Below are 15,891 nucleotides of genomic sequence, written 5' to 3'. Positions count from 1 at the left end.
TGGCATAGTTTACAATTGCACCCACCATCACAAATGGACTAGAATAATTACAATGAGCAACGTGTTTACCTAACTACTAATCATCAAACATTTCGTAAAAATACACAGCATACACGAATCGAAAGACACAGATCCTGTGAATACAGACAATATTTCAGATTTTCTAAGTGTCTTACAGCGAAAACACAATAAATCGTTATATTAGCTTAGCACATAGCAATTAGCAGCCCAGCATTGATTCTAGCCAAAGTGAGCGATAAAAGTCAACATCGCCAAAAGATATTAATTTTTTCACTAACCTTCTCAGAATTCTTCCGATGACACTCCTGTAACATCACATTACAACATGCATATACAGTTTGATCGAAAATGTTTATATTTAGCCACCAAAATCATGGTTAGACAATGTGAAATGTAGACAAGCTGGTAAAGAAAACGTCCTTGCGCCACTTAGACAGTGATCTACTCTTATACATAAATACTCATAAACGTGACTAAAAAATATAGGGTGGACAGGGATTGATAGACAATTTAATTCTTAATACAATTGCGTTATTACATTTTTTAATTTATCCTTACTTTTCAATACAGTTTGCGCCAAGCGAAGCTACGTCAAAAAACATGGCGTCCTAAGCCACTAAAATGTTTCGACAGAAACACGATTTATCATAATAAAAATGTCCTACCTTGAGCTGTTCTTCCATCAGTATCTTGGGCAAAGGATCCTTTCTTGGGAGAAATCGTCTTTTGGTGGAAAGCTGTCCTCTTGCCATGTGGAAATGTCAACTACGTTCGGGATGAACTGAAAAGCGTGACCAACTTTTCACATCGTTGCAAAAATAAATGTCCCAAAATCGCACTAAACGGATATAAATTGCTATAAAACGCTTTAAATTAACTACTTTGTGATGTTTGTAACTCCTATAACGAGTGAAAAGATGACCGGAGAAATATAACAGGCTAAACTAACGCTTGGAACAGGAGAGGGTCGGTGTCTTCCACGCGCGTTACGCAGCAAGAAAAGACTTGCTAGCTAAAGGTTTTTTTCATTTGTAGGGCCTGTGAACGAGCAATCGAGCCCGTTGGAATCGTCATCACGTAAAGGCATCCAGGGGAAGACGTAAGAAGTGTCCGTATAGTCATAGCAACGACAGTGCCCGTTTAAATGACTTCAGAAAAGTGGCCAACGTTTCTCAAATCTGACTCCATGTCAGGGAAATTGCTGTAGAATGGGCTCTGTTCCACTTAGAGACAAAATTTCAACTCCTATAGAAACTATAGACTGTTTTCTATCCAATAATAATAATAATATGCATATTGTACGATCAAGGATTTTGTGGGAAGCCGTTTAAAAAATTAGCCACATTAGCATAAATAGTCTAAACAGCGCCCCCATCCCCAACAGGTTAAAGTCCAATAAAGCTAATGAAAGACACAGATCTTGTGAATCCAGCCAACATGTCCGATTTTTAAAATGTTTTACAGGGAAGACACAATATGTAAAGATGTAAATCTATTACCTAAAAACACATTAGCATAATCCACCATCTTTTATTTGTCCACCAACACCAGTAGCTATCACCAATTCGGCTAAACTAAGATATTTATAGCCCCTAACCAAGAAAAAAACTCATCAGATGACAGTCTGATAACATATTTATTGTATGGGATAGGTTTTGTTAGAAAAATGTGCATATTTCAGGTAGATGGCATAGGTTACAATTGCACCCACCGTCACAAATGGACTAGAATAACTACATAGAGCAACGTGTTTACCTACTTACTAATCATCAAACATTTCGTAAAAATACACAGCATACACTAATCGAAAGACACAGATCCTGTGAATACAGACAATATTTCAGATTTTATAAGTGTCTTACAGCGAAAACACAATAAATCGTTATATTAGCATAGCACATGTGCAAACATTACCCCAGCATTAATTCTAGCCAAAGTGAGCGATAACGTAAACATCGCCAAAATATATTATTTTTTTCACTAACCTTCTCAGAATTCTTCAGATGACACCCCTGTAACATCACATTACAACATGCATATACAGTTTGTTCGAAAATGTGCATATTTAGCCACCAAAATCATGGTTAGACAATGGGGAAAGTAGCACAGCTGGTGAGAAAATGTCCGTGCGCCATATTAGACAGTGATCTACTCGTATACATAAATACTCATAAACGTGACTAAAAAATATAGGGTGGACAGCGATTGATAGACAATTTAATTCTTAATACAATCGCGGAATTACATTTTTTAAATTATCCTTACTTTTCAATACAGTTTGCGCCAAGCGAAGCTACGTCAAAAAACATGGCGTCCTAAGCCACTAACATTTTTCGACAGAAACACGATTTATCATAATAAAAATTTCCTACTTTGAGCTGTTCTTCCATCAGTATCTTGGGCAAAGGATCCTTTCTTGGGTCTAATCGTCTTTTGGTGGAAAGCTGTCCTCTTGCCATGTGGAAATGCCAACTGCGTTCAGCATGAACTGGAAGCGTGCCCAGCGATTCACAGCGTTTCAGAAATAAATGTCCCAAAATCGAAACTAAACGGATATAAATTGATATAAAACGCTTTAAATTATCTACCTTAAAGTGTTTTTAACTCCTATAACGAGTCTTAACATGACCGGAGAAAGATTACTCCCAACACTAATGCTTGGAACAGGTGCGGGTCGGTGTCCTCCAGGCGCATGACGCAGCTCCAAAAGAGTGACTAGCTACAGGGTTTTTTAATTTATAGTGCCTGTGAACGCGCAATCGACCCCATTCAAATCGTCATCACGTAAAGGCATCCAGGGGAAGACGTAAGCAGTGTCCGTATACTCATAGCAATAACAGTGGCCTTTTAACTGACTCCAGATCAGGGGCCAACATTTCTGAAATCTGACTCCATGTCAGGGAAATTGCTGTAGAATGGGTTCTGTTCCACTTAGAGACAAAATTTCAACTCCTATAGAAACTATAGACTGTTTTCTATCCAATAATAATAATAATATGCATATTGTACGATCAAGAATTTTGTAGGAAGCCGTTTCAAAAATTACACGATTACCATTAATAGTGACAACAGCGCCCCCAGCCTCAACAGGTTAATATCTTTGTAAATTAGTTCAAAACAAGTGTAACGGTGCATGGATAATAGCTACATTCCAAACAAGAAGGAGTAAGCCCAGAATGAATTGCTATATGATAATTAAAACCAAACAAAAAGTACCTCGCTTTTTATTGCTCTATACATTTAAGAGACAGTCAGTCATTGTCTGGCTGTCATTGTAAATTAGAATTGGTTCTTGATTGACTTGCCTGGTTACATTTTTTGAAAGAAATAGAGAAGTGTGAACCAGTATCTCTAAACTCCAAGTAGATCTAGACACTTACAGATATTGTAAGTAGCCTAGTGGTTACGAGTGTTGGGCCAGTAACTGAAAGGTTGGTGGTTCAAATCCCCAAGCTGACTTGATTATAAATATGTTGATGTGCCTTTGAGCAAGGCACTTAACCCTAGTCAATCTGGGTAAGAGTATGTGTTAATCAAACCCTAATTTCTCCAGAATATTATTTTCCTCACATGTCAAAGAGTCACAGCACTAGCCAAACATTTCTGACCATGACCTGGACATAAAGAAGATTGCTACTCACCCTATTCTCCACACTCAGTGACCCCCCACAGGATACAGGAGATCAACACAAACACTCAGTGGTTTCATTTTTAGCTTCGCCCGGATGTCTAAGAGAGCCTTAAAATGCAGAGTAGACTACTCCTTGAATTGAGGTGTGCCTCTTTGCTCTGCTCTGCCCTTTATAAAGCCACCGCTGGTCACATTATTAAGTCACCTATTAATAAGGGGCTGGGGCCCCCTCTACCCGGGGTACCTGTCTGATAACAAACAAAGAAGGTTTACGCCACAGGATCCTCTTTTCTTTATCCACCTCTGTAGATGCCCCCGTCACTATGTTGTTTGTATGCTTTTATTGTTGACATGGTGTTCCATATTGACGTCCTTAGTGCCAATCAACTTCTCTAGGATAGGTGAGACGGTAGCGTCCCACTTGGCCAAAAGCCAGAAAAAATTGAGCGCGCCAAATTCCAATATATTACTAAAAAATCTATCTTTCATGAAATCACACATGAAAGACACCAAATTAAAGCTACACATGTTGTGAATCCAGCCAACATGTCTGATTTCAAAAAGGATTTACGGGGAAAGCACACCAAACAATTATGTTAGCTCAGTACATAGCCACAGAAAAACACAGCCATTTTCCCAGCAAAAGATAGTAGTAACAAAAAACAGAAATAGAGATAAAATTAATCACTAACCTTTGAACATCTTCATCAGATGACACTCATATGACATCATGTTATAAAATACATTTATGTTTTGTTCGATAATGTGCATATTTATATCCACAAATCTCGGTTTACATTGGCGCCATGTTCAGAAATGCCTCCAAAATATCCGGAGTAATTACAGAGAGCCACGTCAAATAACAGAAATACTCATCATAAACTTTGATGAAAGATACATGTTTTACATATAATTAAAGATACACTTGTTCTTAATGCAACCACTGTGTCAGATTTAAAAAAACTTTACGTAAAAAGCACACCATGCAATAATCTGAGACGGCACTCAGATTTAACAACATTTCAACATTGGAGTCAACAGAAATACGAAATTACATCATAAATATTCCCTTACCTTTGATTATCTTCATCAGAATGCACTGCCAGGAATCCTAGTGTCAAAATAAACCGTTGTTTTGTTCGATAATGTCCATTACTTATGTCCAATTAGCTAATTTTGCTAGCATGTGTAGTACACGTGTCCAAACGCTCACGCAGATGCAGGCAAACGTCGGACGAAAACTTCAAAAATTTATATTCCAGGTCGAATAAACTGGTCAAATTTAGTAGAGAATCAATCTTCAGGATGTTGTTATCATTTATATCCAATAACGTTCCAACCGAAGCATTCTTTCATGTCTGTATAAGTAATGGAACGCACGGCAACAACATGAGGAAAGCGCGTGACCAAGAACTGGCAATCTGCCAGACCACTGACTCATTCAACTCCCATCCGGTCCCACAAAACAGCATAAACGTCATTCTACGTTCTACTGACTGTTGACATCTAGTGGAAGGTGTATGAAGTGCAAACAGATCCATATATTACAGGGAATTGAATAGGCGATGACTTTAACAACGACCACTCTCAGAATTTTCACTTCCTGTTTGGATTTTTTCTCAGGTCTTTGCCTGCCATATGAGTTCTGTTATACTCACAGACATCATTCAAACAGTTTTAGAAACTTCAGAGTGTTTTCTATCCAATAGTAATAATAATATGCATAAATTTGCATCTGGGACAGAGTAGGAGGCAGTTCACTATGGGCACGTAATTCATCCAAAAGTGAAAATGCTGCCCCCTATCACAAAGAAGTTAAACATCCTATAAATCTAATTTATTCTGTCTCAACCACAGTCATTTATCATTAATCCCAGATAACAACGCAAAAGGCTCTCTGTCAAATGTATAGCGGATGGTTGTATTTTACTGATCTTGTCAAATTGTTTGGATAGGTCTGCCCAAATATTTGTTCAGTTCGCAATCAACGACGATTTGTTCAGTTCGCTCCACCTTTTTGAGACTGGAATTCAATCAAACCTGTTACATCAATGCGTATGCTGGATCTTTTTACAATCTACACATGACGCGCACATACTCCCTATTAGTGGGGCAGTTATGCTGACAAATTTGTCTCAATCCGTCTCTTTGTGATAAAAGACTTATGTACCCTGATAAGATTTAGATATGGAGCCACCCCTGATTTGGCAGCCGGGGTAGACGTTTGTCAAAATGGCCTGCGATGGTAACACTATTTTACAATTCAGTAGGACTGCTTTGAGGTAAAGGCACCAAATTAGTCAATGAGATAAAGTGATGAACCCTGAAAAGATTTAGATATGGAGCCACCACAGATTTGGTACCTGGGGGCCATGGCAGGCATCATAAAAATGGCCACTGTCAAAATTACAATGTTACAGTTCTGAAGTCCTTTTTTAAATAAATGCACCAAATGTGGTACAAAATTTGATTTATTTTCCTGGAAATATTTCGATATGGAGCTATCACAGATTTGGCCCCTGGGGTCAGTGCCAGCCATCTTTGAAAATGATCGCCTAGCAGTTCCAATATTTTTCAACTCACACGGACTAAAGGCTCCTAATTTGGCACAGAGCTAGACTAATAGATCCTGAAAAGACTTAGATATGGAGCCACCACACTTTTGGCTCCTTGGGCCTGTGACATTCCTCTTACAAAATGGTCTCTGTGGGTAATAAAATGTTACAGTTCTGAAGGCTTTATTTTATATAAATACAACAAATTTGGTAGAGAGATAAATGTATGTACCCTGAAAATATTTAGAGTCTCCACAGATCTGGCCCCTAGGGCCAGTGGCAGCAATCTTACAAAATGCCTTTGACCCCAATTAGGATAGATGTTCTACTGTATGTATGTTATAGTTTAGACACTGTTGTGTACATCTCCCACCATTTTTGTAACATGCCTGCTATTGGTTGAAGTACAGCATTGGTTGATGTACATTGTACAGCATACACTTGAATACAGGGTATCAGGTCAGGTCAGGTCCAAAGCCGCAAGATCCTTTTTCTTAGCAGCCAAAAGTAAGTTATCTGCTTGGTTCCAAGGCATTTGATGTTGTGCTCATCTCTTTTGATATTCTGTCTTGTGTTTGACTCCACTGGCCCAATAATAATTATCTTGAATAATGATTTTGGAGGTGCCATAGGGGGCAGTAAGTCAACCTTTACCTAATGTTACTTTAGATCAACAGTCACCACCAAAGTTCCATAACATACTAAACTGTGGCATAGCCTCTAATTTGTTCTAATAACAGAACATTATATTCAACTGCAAGTTCAATCTAGTACAGGCTTATCTGAATGAACAACAGAGACGGAATGCAGTATGACATTGAATAGTTTGGGGAATGGCGTCGTCTCAGAGGGAAGATCCTCGAAGCCAGATGATGTGATGGCAGGTAGACTTATGCGTGGCTGTGCAACCGGGTCCTGGACTTCCACGAGGAGAAGATAGGTAACAACACTTCCGCTATGCTTATCCTCAACACGGGGGCCCCACAAGGGTGTGTGCTCAGTGAAAAGCTTCAAGTTCCTCGGCGTGCACATCACTGACAACCTGAAATGGTCTGTCCACACAGACAGTGTGGTGAAGAAGGTGCAAGAGAACCTCTTCAACCTCAGGAGGTGGAAGAAATTCAGCTTGGCCTCTAAGACCCTCACTAAAGTCTACAGATGCAACATTGAGAGCATCCTCGGAATGTATCACTGCCTGGTACGGCAACTGCACAATCAGGGCTCTGCAGGGCTCAGCAGTGGGTGGTGCGGTCAGCCCAACGCACCACTGGGAGCATACTGCTTGCCCTTCAGGACATCTACATCACCCAGTGTCACAGGAAGGTCAAGAAGATCATCAAGGATGTCAGCCAACCAAGCCACAGCCTTTTCATCCTCTACCATCTAGAAGGCAGAGACAGTACAGGTGCATCAAAGTTGGGACCGAGAGACTGAAAACAGCTTCTATCTCCAGGCCATCAGACTGTTACATATTCACCACTAGCCGGCATACACCCAGTACCCTGCCCTGAACTTTAATCACTTTTACTACCACCCGGTACTCAACCCTGTACCTTAGAGACTGCTGCCCTATGTACATAGTCATTGAACAATGGTCACTAATTAATGTTTACATAATGTTTTACCGACTTCATATGTATATACTGTATTCTTGTCAAGGCTCATCCAATATACAGTGCATTTGGAAAGTATTCAAACCACTTGACATTTTGGCAAACCCCTTGACTCCCTTGACATTTTGGCTTATTCTGAAATAAAAAATGTATAAAATAAATCTTCATCAATCTACACACAATACCACGAAATAACAAAGCAAAAACAGGTTTTTAGAAATGTTTAGAAAAGTATTAAAAAACAGAAAACAGAAATACGTTATTTACATAAGTATTCTGACCTTTTGCTACGAGACCCGATATTGAGCTCAGGTGCATCCTGTTTCCATTGATCATCCTTTAGATGTTGCTACAACTTGATTGAATTTACCACCTGTGGTAAATTCAATTGATTGGACATGATTGGAAAGGCACACACCTGTCTATATAAGGTCCCACAGTTGACAGTGCATGTCAGAGCAAAAAACAAGCCATGAGGTCAAAGGAATTGTCCGTAGAGCTCTGAAACAGGATTGTGTCGAGGAACAGATATGGGGAAGGGTACCAAAAACATTTCTGCAGCATTGAAGGTACCCAAGAACATAGTGGCCTCCATTATTATTAAATTAAATAAGTTTGGAAACACCAAGACTTTTTCTAGATTTTCATGTTTTCTTATGATATTTCCACACACACAGAAAGCAGAAAGGGCCACGACAATATCTGTATCACAAAAAGGAAAACACAAAGCAGACCAAACTCTTTGGTCCTTTAATAAAAACCTGCTGTATGTAAAATATTGTGTGCTATAGCTTGGAAAATAAATAAATGTGACTCTGGATGGCAACATAATGAATTACAGCCTGTTCAGGTGGGATGGAACATTTGGCTCATGTCATGATGTCATAATGTGATCTGATTATAATAGACCAATGACTGTTCATCTGGATAAGGGGGTGGGCTCTAGACCATCCTATCAGCCAATCAAGGCTGTCTATATAAATATCTTCAAATTTGTTTCCTAACACCCACACGATCAGACTGACCATTTCAAGGGCCAAAGGAGGCTCAGAGAAATAAACAATCAAATATATTTTGGAGTTATTTTCATTAAATAAACACACACTGTGATTTATTAGACATACAGTAAAATTACAATGACTGGATGTGGGTTTTAATACCTGTCAAATACTTGCTTCCTCTGTCCTTGGGAGAATCTCAAATGCATTTCCTTGATTTGTCGCAATTTCTCTCCTCACCTCCTTCTCAAAACCCATTGGATGAGAAGGTCAGAGGGGTTTCAGACACACATAAACATACAATGCTTGAAAGGTTTACTGATTATAATGATTTCATTATTTGTTATTATCAATGTTTTTTTTAAATCAACACATTGTATTATAACATCTGCTTCCAACTCACACACGTAAATCCCCTGAACACAGCTCACCTGTATGTCATTTTCACACACTAGTTCAGTTCACCCCATCACTGTGAGGTATTATTTGTTTTGTGACTCACATTTTTCAGAGCACTAGATTTACTCCTCCCTTGTATGATAGCTTTTGCCTGCCTTACAAATGACAACTTTTGCCTGCCTCACTAATGACAACTTTTGCCTGCCTGTACTTCAGCCCTTTTGGACCCCCTGTGTATGACCTTGTGCCTGCCCCTGGACCTTTTTTTAACCTTTATTTAGCTAGGCAAGTCAGTTAAGAACACATTTTCATTTACAATGACAGCCTAGGAACAGTGGGTTAACTGCCTTATTCAAGGGCAGAATGGCAGATTTTTACCTTGTCAGCTCAGGGATTTGATCTTGCAACCTTTCAGTTGTTAGTCCAACACTCTAACCACTAGGCTACCTGCCACCCCAATAATAAACACCTGCTGCGCCCTGCACTTGAAACCAGCTCTCTGTCTCCCCTAGTGTTCATTACAATTATATAAACTATTAATCATATAGAAAAGCTGTTGTTTATTTTTTTCATTCTTCAGGAATGTTTATCATGGCTATACATGATGGAGGAGTTGACTTAAGCACAAAAGACCTGGCAACTAGGCATGACAAAGAAATGTGGTGTCCATGTTTCTTGTGCCATTTTGAATGACATGTAGATGTTTTGTTGTTGCTAGGTGGAGCAATGTTCTCATTGTAGCTACCTAGACTTGCATTCCTGTAACTACATATTTGAAGCTGCAAGAAAATCATGTTTAAATATATATCAAACCATTTTGAAATTTTTACCCTGATGTCACACATTGGCCCCTTTATTTATAGAAAGACCCATATACATTCCCACTATGCACATAGAATAGGAAACGATGTGAATTATATTATGCTTACTGTATGTATTACTGTATTATGCTACTGTATCTACATGATCATGTTACCTAAATTACCTCAACTACCTCGTACCCCTGCACATTGACTCAATACCAGTACTCCTTGTATTGAGCCATGTTATTGTTATTTTATTGTGTTACTATTTCCTTTTTTTGTTGCTAATCTTTTGCATTGTTGGGAAAAGGCTCATAAGAAAGCATTTCACAGTAAAGTCTACACCTGTTGTAGTCGGCGCATGTGACAAATACAATTACATTTTATTTATTAACTTAAAGCAAGCATTCAGACCAGCCTTACTGATTGAACTTTCGTGAACCACATTAGAACAACTAATGTGTTATACTTTTGTTAATGAAACAGGTTGAAAGTAAAAGATTCTGTGCCAGGCATAGTTCTTGTTTAACTGAAGCACAGCTTGAGAGAATTAACCACAGAAATTGTGAACTATTCCAACAATGTCTGGGATATTTTTCCAGATACAGCTGTAGTTAGTCTGTATTTGCTCCTGATTTGGGCATTGCAAAGTAGATTTAGTAGCCATTTGTTTAAATGCTCATGTAACTGGTAGGATGTGAATCCTGGTCTCCCGCTCTGGAACCCAACGTCTGGTTTTAAGTCGTAGTCAGGGCTATCTCATCAACAGTGTTGTAACTCATCTCTGCTACATGCAGTCTCAGAAATGTTCATGTTTGGCCTACATGGCTGCTTTGTTTCCCTCTGTACTCATTGTGTTATACTGTGTGTAACTGATAAACCTCTTGATTTTCAGGAGATCCATACCAAGAAGTATAGGCCATGACTTTTAAAATTCAAAGAAGTATAGGCTATGACTTTTGAAATTCAAAGAAGTATAGGCTATGACTTTTAAAATTCAAAGAAGTATAGGCTATGACTTTTAAAATTCAAAGAAGTATAGGCTATGACTTTTAAAATTCAAAGAAGTATAGGCTATGACTTTTAAAATTCAAAGAAGTATAGGCTATGACTTTTAAAATTCAAAGAAGTATAGGCTATGACTTTTAAAATTCAAAGAAGTATAGGCCATGACTTTTAAAATTCAAAGAAGTATAGGCCATGACTTTTAATAGATTAAAGGCTTGTAAAATAGTGGTACAGTCTATGGCCATTTAGTAAGATGGCTGCCATGGCCCCATGGGCCAAATCTGTGGTGGCTCCATATCTAAATCTTTTTAGGGTGCATAAATCTACTCCTGTCCCAAATTTGACGTGTTTATTTTTAAAAAAGCCATCAGAACGGTAACATTGTATTACAGACAGTGGCCATTTTGTAAGATGCCACAGCCCCTAGGGGCCAAATCTGTGGTGTCTTCATACCTAAATCCTTTCAGGCTACATAGATCTTCCTCGTGTCAAATTTGGTGTGTTTGTCTGGAAAAAGTCCTTCTTAACTGTGAAATAGTACTACTGTCTATGACCATTTTGTAAGATGGCCGCCATGGCCCCAAGTGCTATATCTGTGGTGGCTCCATATGTGAAACCTTTTCAGGGTCCATAAATCTAACTCTGTGACAAATGTAGGGCCTTCACCTCAAAGCAGTCCTTCTGAATTGTAAAATAGTTTTACAGTCGGGGGCAATTTTGAAATCTGGGGTGGCTCCATATCTAAATATTTTTAGGGTACATAAATCTACATCCAAATTTGGTGCTTTTATCAAAAAGTGAATGATTCATCAGCTTAACCGCCCTACTATATGGCTGGGAACGGAAAGCATCTACCTGTGATAAGTCTACCTGATAGTAATAGAGGTAGCAATATGTTTTTAGAGTGTCTAAACCATTCTGTGATTGTATTTGACCATGGAAAAACAACTAACTGCAATATAGGTTCGACTGAGTTGAGACCTCTGTTCATAGGCTACGTATGAATTACTTTTGACCCCTTAGAGAAACAAGGGCTATTAATTTGTTTTCTAACATTTGTCTCTATACTTGTCAGTGAACATCACAAAGAGACTGTGGCAGAATATATACTTAAAATGTTCTGTTACTTTCACGCTCGCATAGAACATTTAAATGGTAGAATGGCCTAAACACTGAAGGTCGCTGGGGATTGTTTCTTTGAGCTTGTAAACCATATCACTGTTTTTCTTTAATGCCAATAATATAACTGAGCCATACACAATTAGCATTGCCATGCACTGGGAGCACCAGCTAGAGCAGATGTTGACACTGGGCAGCTCAGGTCTTAAAACTTCTTCGGGATCGGTGTCCCATCCACAGGACAGTTGAGCTAACGTAGGCTAATGCGATTAGCATGAGGTTGTAAGTAACAAGAACATTTCCCAGGACATAGACATATCTGATTTTGTCAGAAAGCTTCAATTCTTGTTAATCTAACTGCATTGTCCAATTTACAGTAGCTATTACAGTGAAAGAATACCATGCTATTGTTTGAGGGGAGCGCAACAGTTTTGAACATGAAAAGTTAGTAATAAACAAATTAGGCACATTTGGGCAGTCTTGATACACAAATTTTTGCAATGGTTCATTGGATCAGTCTAAAACTTTGCACATACACTGCTGCCATCTAGTGGCCAAAATCTAAATTGCACATGGGCTGGAATAATACATTATGGCCTTTTGCATTTCAAAGATGATGGTACATAAAAAAATACAAAAGAACAGTTTTTTTTCCTTTGTATTATCTTTTACCAGATCTATTGTATTATATTCTCCTACATTCCTTTCACATTTCCGCAAACTTCAAAGTGTTTCCTTTCAAATGGTATCAATAATATGCATGTCCTCGGTTCAGGGCCTGAGTTACAGGCAGTTAGATTTGGGTATGTCATTTTTGGCTAAATTTAAAAAAAGGGGTGGATCCTTAAGAGGTTTTAAAGGGATGCATAGCTGACACACCTGATTAAACTAATGGGATTCTAAATTGAAGATTGCGATTAGTGGATTTTTTGAGTCAGGTGTGTTAGCTTGGGATGGGACAAGAAGACCACAGCTTCCCAACCCTGTCCTACATGTTAGATATAAGGATCAGAATCCTGAGGGGTGCTGATTAAAATCCCAGCACTGGCAACAGTGGGAGATGTACTAGCAACCAGAGGGTTGCTGGCCTCTATTGCTGTTGTGAAATCTAATCTAAGAAATCTAAGTACTATCGTCCTCTCAATGGACGTGTTGGGGAAAAGACACAAATGCCAAGTTTCAACCAAAAGTGGATGAAGTATTATTCTGTGTGTGTTGCCAATGTCCACTAGTTTATCAAATATATGCTCTATTCAAGGTTCACTCTCAATAAATATGTGGGGAAAGACACACATTTCAGGTTTCATCCAACTGTGGGTGAAGTGTTGTTCCAATTTCAGTCAGTTTATCAAATGTTCTATTCAAGATTTGCCGGCCAGTTACAGTTGGTAGACCACTCACTCAAACAACAATATGTGTTTTTCAATGCTTTTTTATTAAACATGAGGCATTCATAAACATACAAAAGAATACAAAACTCCAAAGACTTGTGTCAATGAAAACAAAAAGAACATTAAATAAGTACAAGGCCTTGTAAGATAGAACTGTAACAAACCCAAAACCCCCAAAATAAAAGTATATTGATAAAAAGAAAAACAGTCAAATAAGTGCTAAATATGCTCCAAAGTAACAGTTTCTAGAAAATGAGCCTCCATCAATTAATCAGTCTTTGAATTCTTGAGCAAATTATGTTTTCGGCCATCTGAAGATGGCAATTTTAAACATGAAATCGAAATTGTTGTCACGGTATGCAGAATGAGAATTGTGAGTGGCTTGTCTTCTGATGGCCGTCAGGTTGATATTTTAACTAACAGCCTGTGCAGGCAGCAAAGGCACAGATCTCACAGATGTCCATAGGCACAGCAGCTGGAAGAAAGAAGAGAAAGGTACAGTGTTAAAACATGTTCCAAAATCACTCAATCAATCAAACTACAACTGCATATTGCAGAGACCAACTAGATGTACATAAGAGAGACATGTTCTATACAATTCCGATCAATGACTCCATCAGCAAATTATTACGGTCTTATCACAATCTGGTCCGATCCACCAAGTTGGACTAAAGTGGATATTATGCTATAGAGTGGTCTTTTCTTACCTAGTCTTGAGAGAGACATGCTTGCCCCTCTCTTCATGCAAAGGGGCATGAACTCCTGTGGCAGGGAAGGGTTAGCACAGACAGAAGCAAAGCTGGTGCTGGTGAGACGAGGATTCTGCATCCTGTTTACATTGCTGCCCTCTGCTGTCAGTTCCTGGAGCTTCTTCACTGATTCCAGTAAGAAAAAAAAGTCTCCCTCCTACAGAGAAGAGAGGAGAGGACATAGACACAGGTTAGACAAAGCACCATATCTGTGGGTCATATTGGGGTCCCAGCCAATCATTGCGATGCTTTACACATTCTGAATGTGAGGAGGATGCCCATGCTGGCTTGCACCAAGTATATGCCTTGTTGCTAAAAAGAAAATGCTACACAGAATTTTGTCTGTTACAGCTACATACTGAGGGTTAACAAAACATTATTTCATTAGATTACCTTTGACCATTCTGACATATCTGCAGTCAATAGTCATCATGTTATAGTACATTATAGTAAGGTAAACCTTGCTTTAAGAGGAGCCCTTACCTGTACTTTGACAGCTTGGGCTTCAGACACCAGACAGAGAGCCAGGACCATGAGAGCAATGGAGAGAATGGTCTTCATCTTGTCTTTTGAGAGGTTTGCTTTGAGCCTTTAGTCTTGCTGTTGTTGGTGTGTTTGGAAGATTGCTCACCTCAGTTTCTGCTCTCCGTTCATCTCCCTCCTTCCTTTTAAAGGGTTGACTCTCAACTCAGTTCACTCATGCAGGCCTGGGATTGGCCGAGCTGCAAATGGGAGAAACGTATTTCTCACGGGTTAATGAGTAGTGATGGTGGATTTTACAATGTCATAAAGGTGGATTCATAAATCCTCTCTGACCTCATCCCAAGTCTGATGTTTTTATGGACACACTTGATGGTTTGTCTTCTACAGTCGGTCACACACCTCCACTTACCACATTGGTTAACAAGGAATCTCTGTTAACTGTCACACAAACGATCTTTATGTAAACTATCCACAATCTTTCTGCAAAATTAAAGCTCATCTACCCCCTAAATTTTTTTGTAATAATAATAAATAAAAAATATAAAAATAAAATTTACAGTACCAGTCAAAAGTTTGGGCAAACCTACTCAGTCCCGGGTTTTTATTTATTGTTGCTATTTTCTACATTGTAGAATAATAGTGAAGACATCAAAACTATGAAATAACACATATTGGATTACAGTTACAAAAAAAGTGTGAAACAAATATATTTTAGATTCTTCAAAGTAGCCCCCATTTGCCTTGATTACACCTTTCACACTCTTGGCATTCTCTCAACCAGCTTCATGAGGTAGTCACCTGGAATGGATTTCAATTAACAGGTGTGCCTTGTTAAAAGTTAATTTGTGCAATTTCTCTCCTTCTTAATGCGTTTGCGCCTATCAGTTGTGTTGTGACAAGGTGGGTGGTATACAGAAGACAGCCCTATTTGGTAAAAAACCAAACATATTATGGAAAGAACAGATCAAATAAGCAAAGAGAAATGACAGTCCATCATTACTTTAAGACATGAAGGTCAGTCAATCTGGGAAGTTTCAAGAACTTTGAAAGTGGTGTTGCAAAAAGCATCAAGCGCTATGATGAAACTGGCTCTCATGAGGACAACCACAGGAAAGGAAGAC

At 38.7% G+C, this 15,891-nt stretch overlaps 1 protein-coding gene across 1 annotated transcript; it reads right to left on the bottom strand.

Moving 5' to 3' along the window:
- Positions 1 to 13,563: 13,563 nt before the first annotated feature.
- On the bottom strand, positions 13,564 to 14,913 carry LOC129850176 (guanylin-like). Its single transcript, XM_055916712.1, has 3 exons — positions 14,771 to 14,913; positions 14,246 to 14,444; positions 13,564 to 14,013 (listed from the first exon to the last, which is right to left on the bottom strand). Exons 1-3 carry the CDS (start codon positions 14,846 to 14,848, stop codon positions 13,955 to 13,957), a joined length of 336 nt encoding a protein of 111 aa, XP_055772687.1. The 5' UTR covers positions 14,849 to 14,913; the 3' UTR covers positions 13,564 to 13,954.
- Positions 14,914 to 15,891: the final 978 nt, after the last annotated feature.

Source organism: Salvelinus fontinalis, chromosome 3 (genome assembly GCF_029448725.1).
Source record: "Salvelinus fontinalis isolate EN_2023a chromosome 3, ASM2944872v1, whole genome shotgun sequence".
Lineage (NCBI taxonomy): Eukaryota > Metazoa > Chordata > Actinopteri > Salmoniformes > Salmonidae > Salvelinus > Salvelinus fontinalis.
Note: the sequence above shows the minus strand (reverse complement) of the source record. Positions and strands in the feature narration are given on the sequence as shown.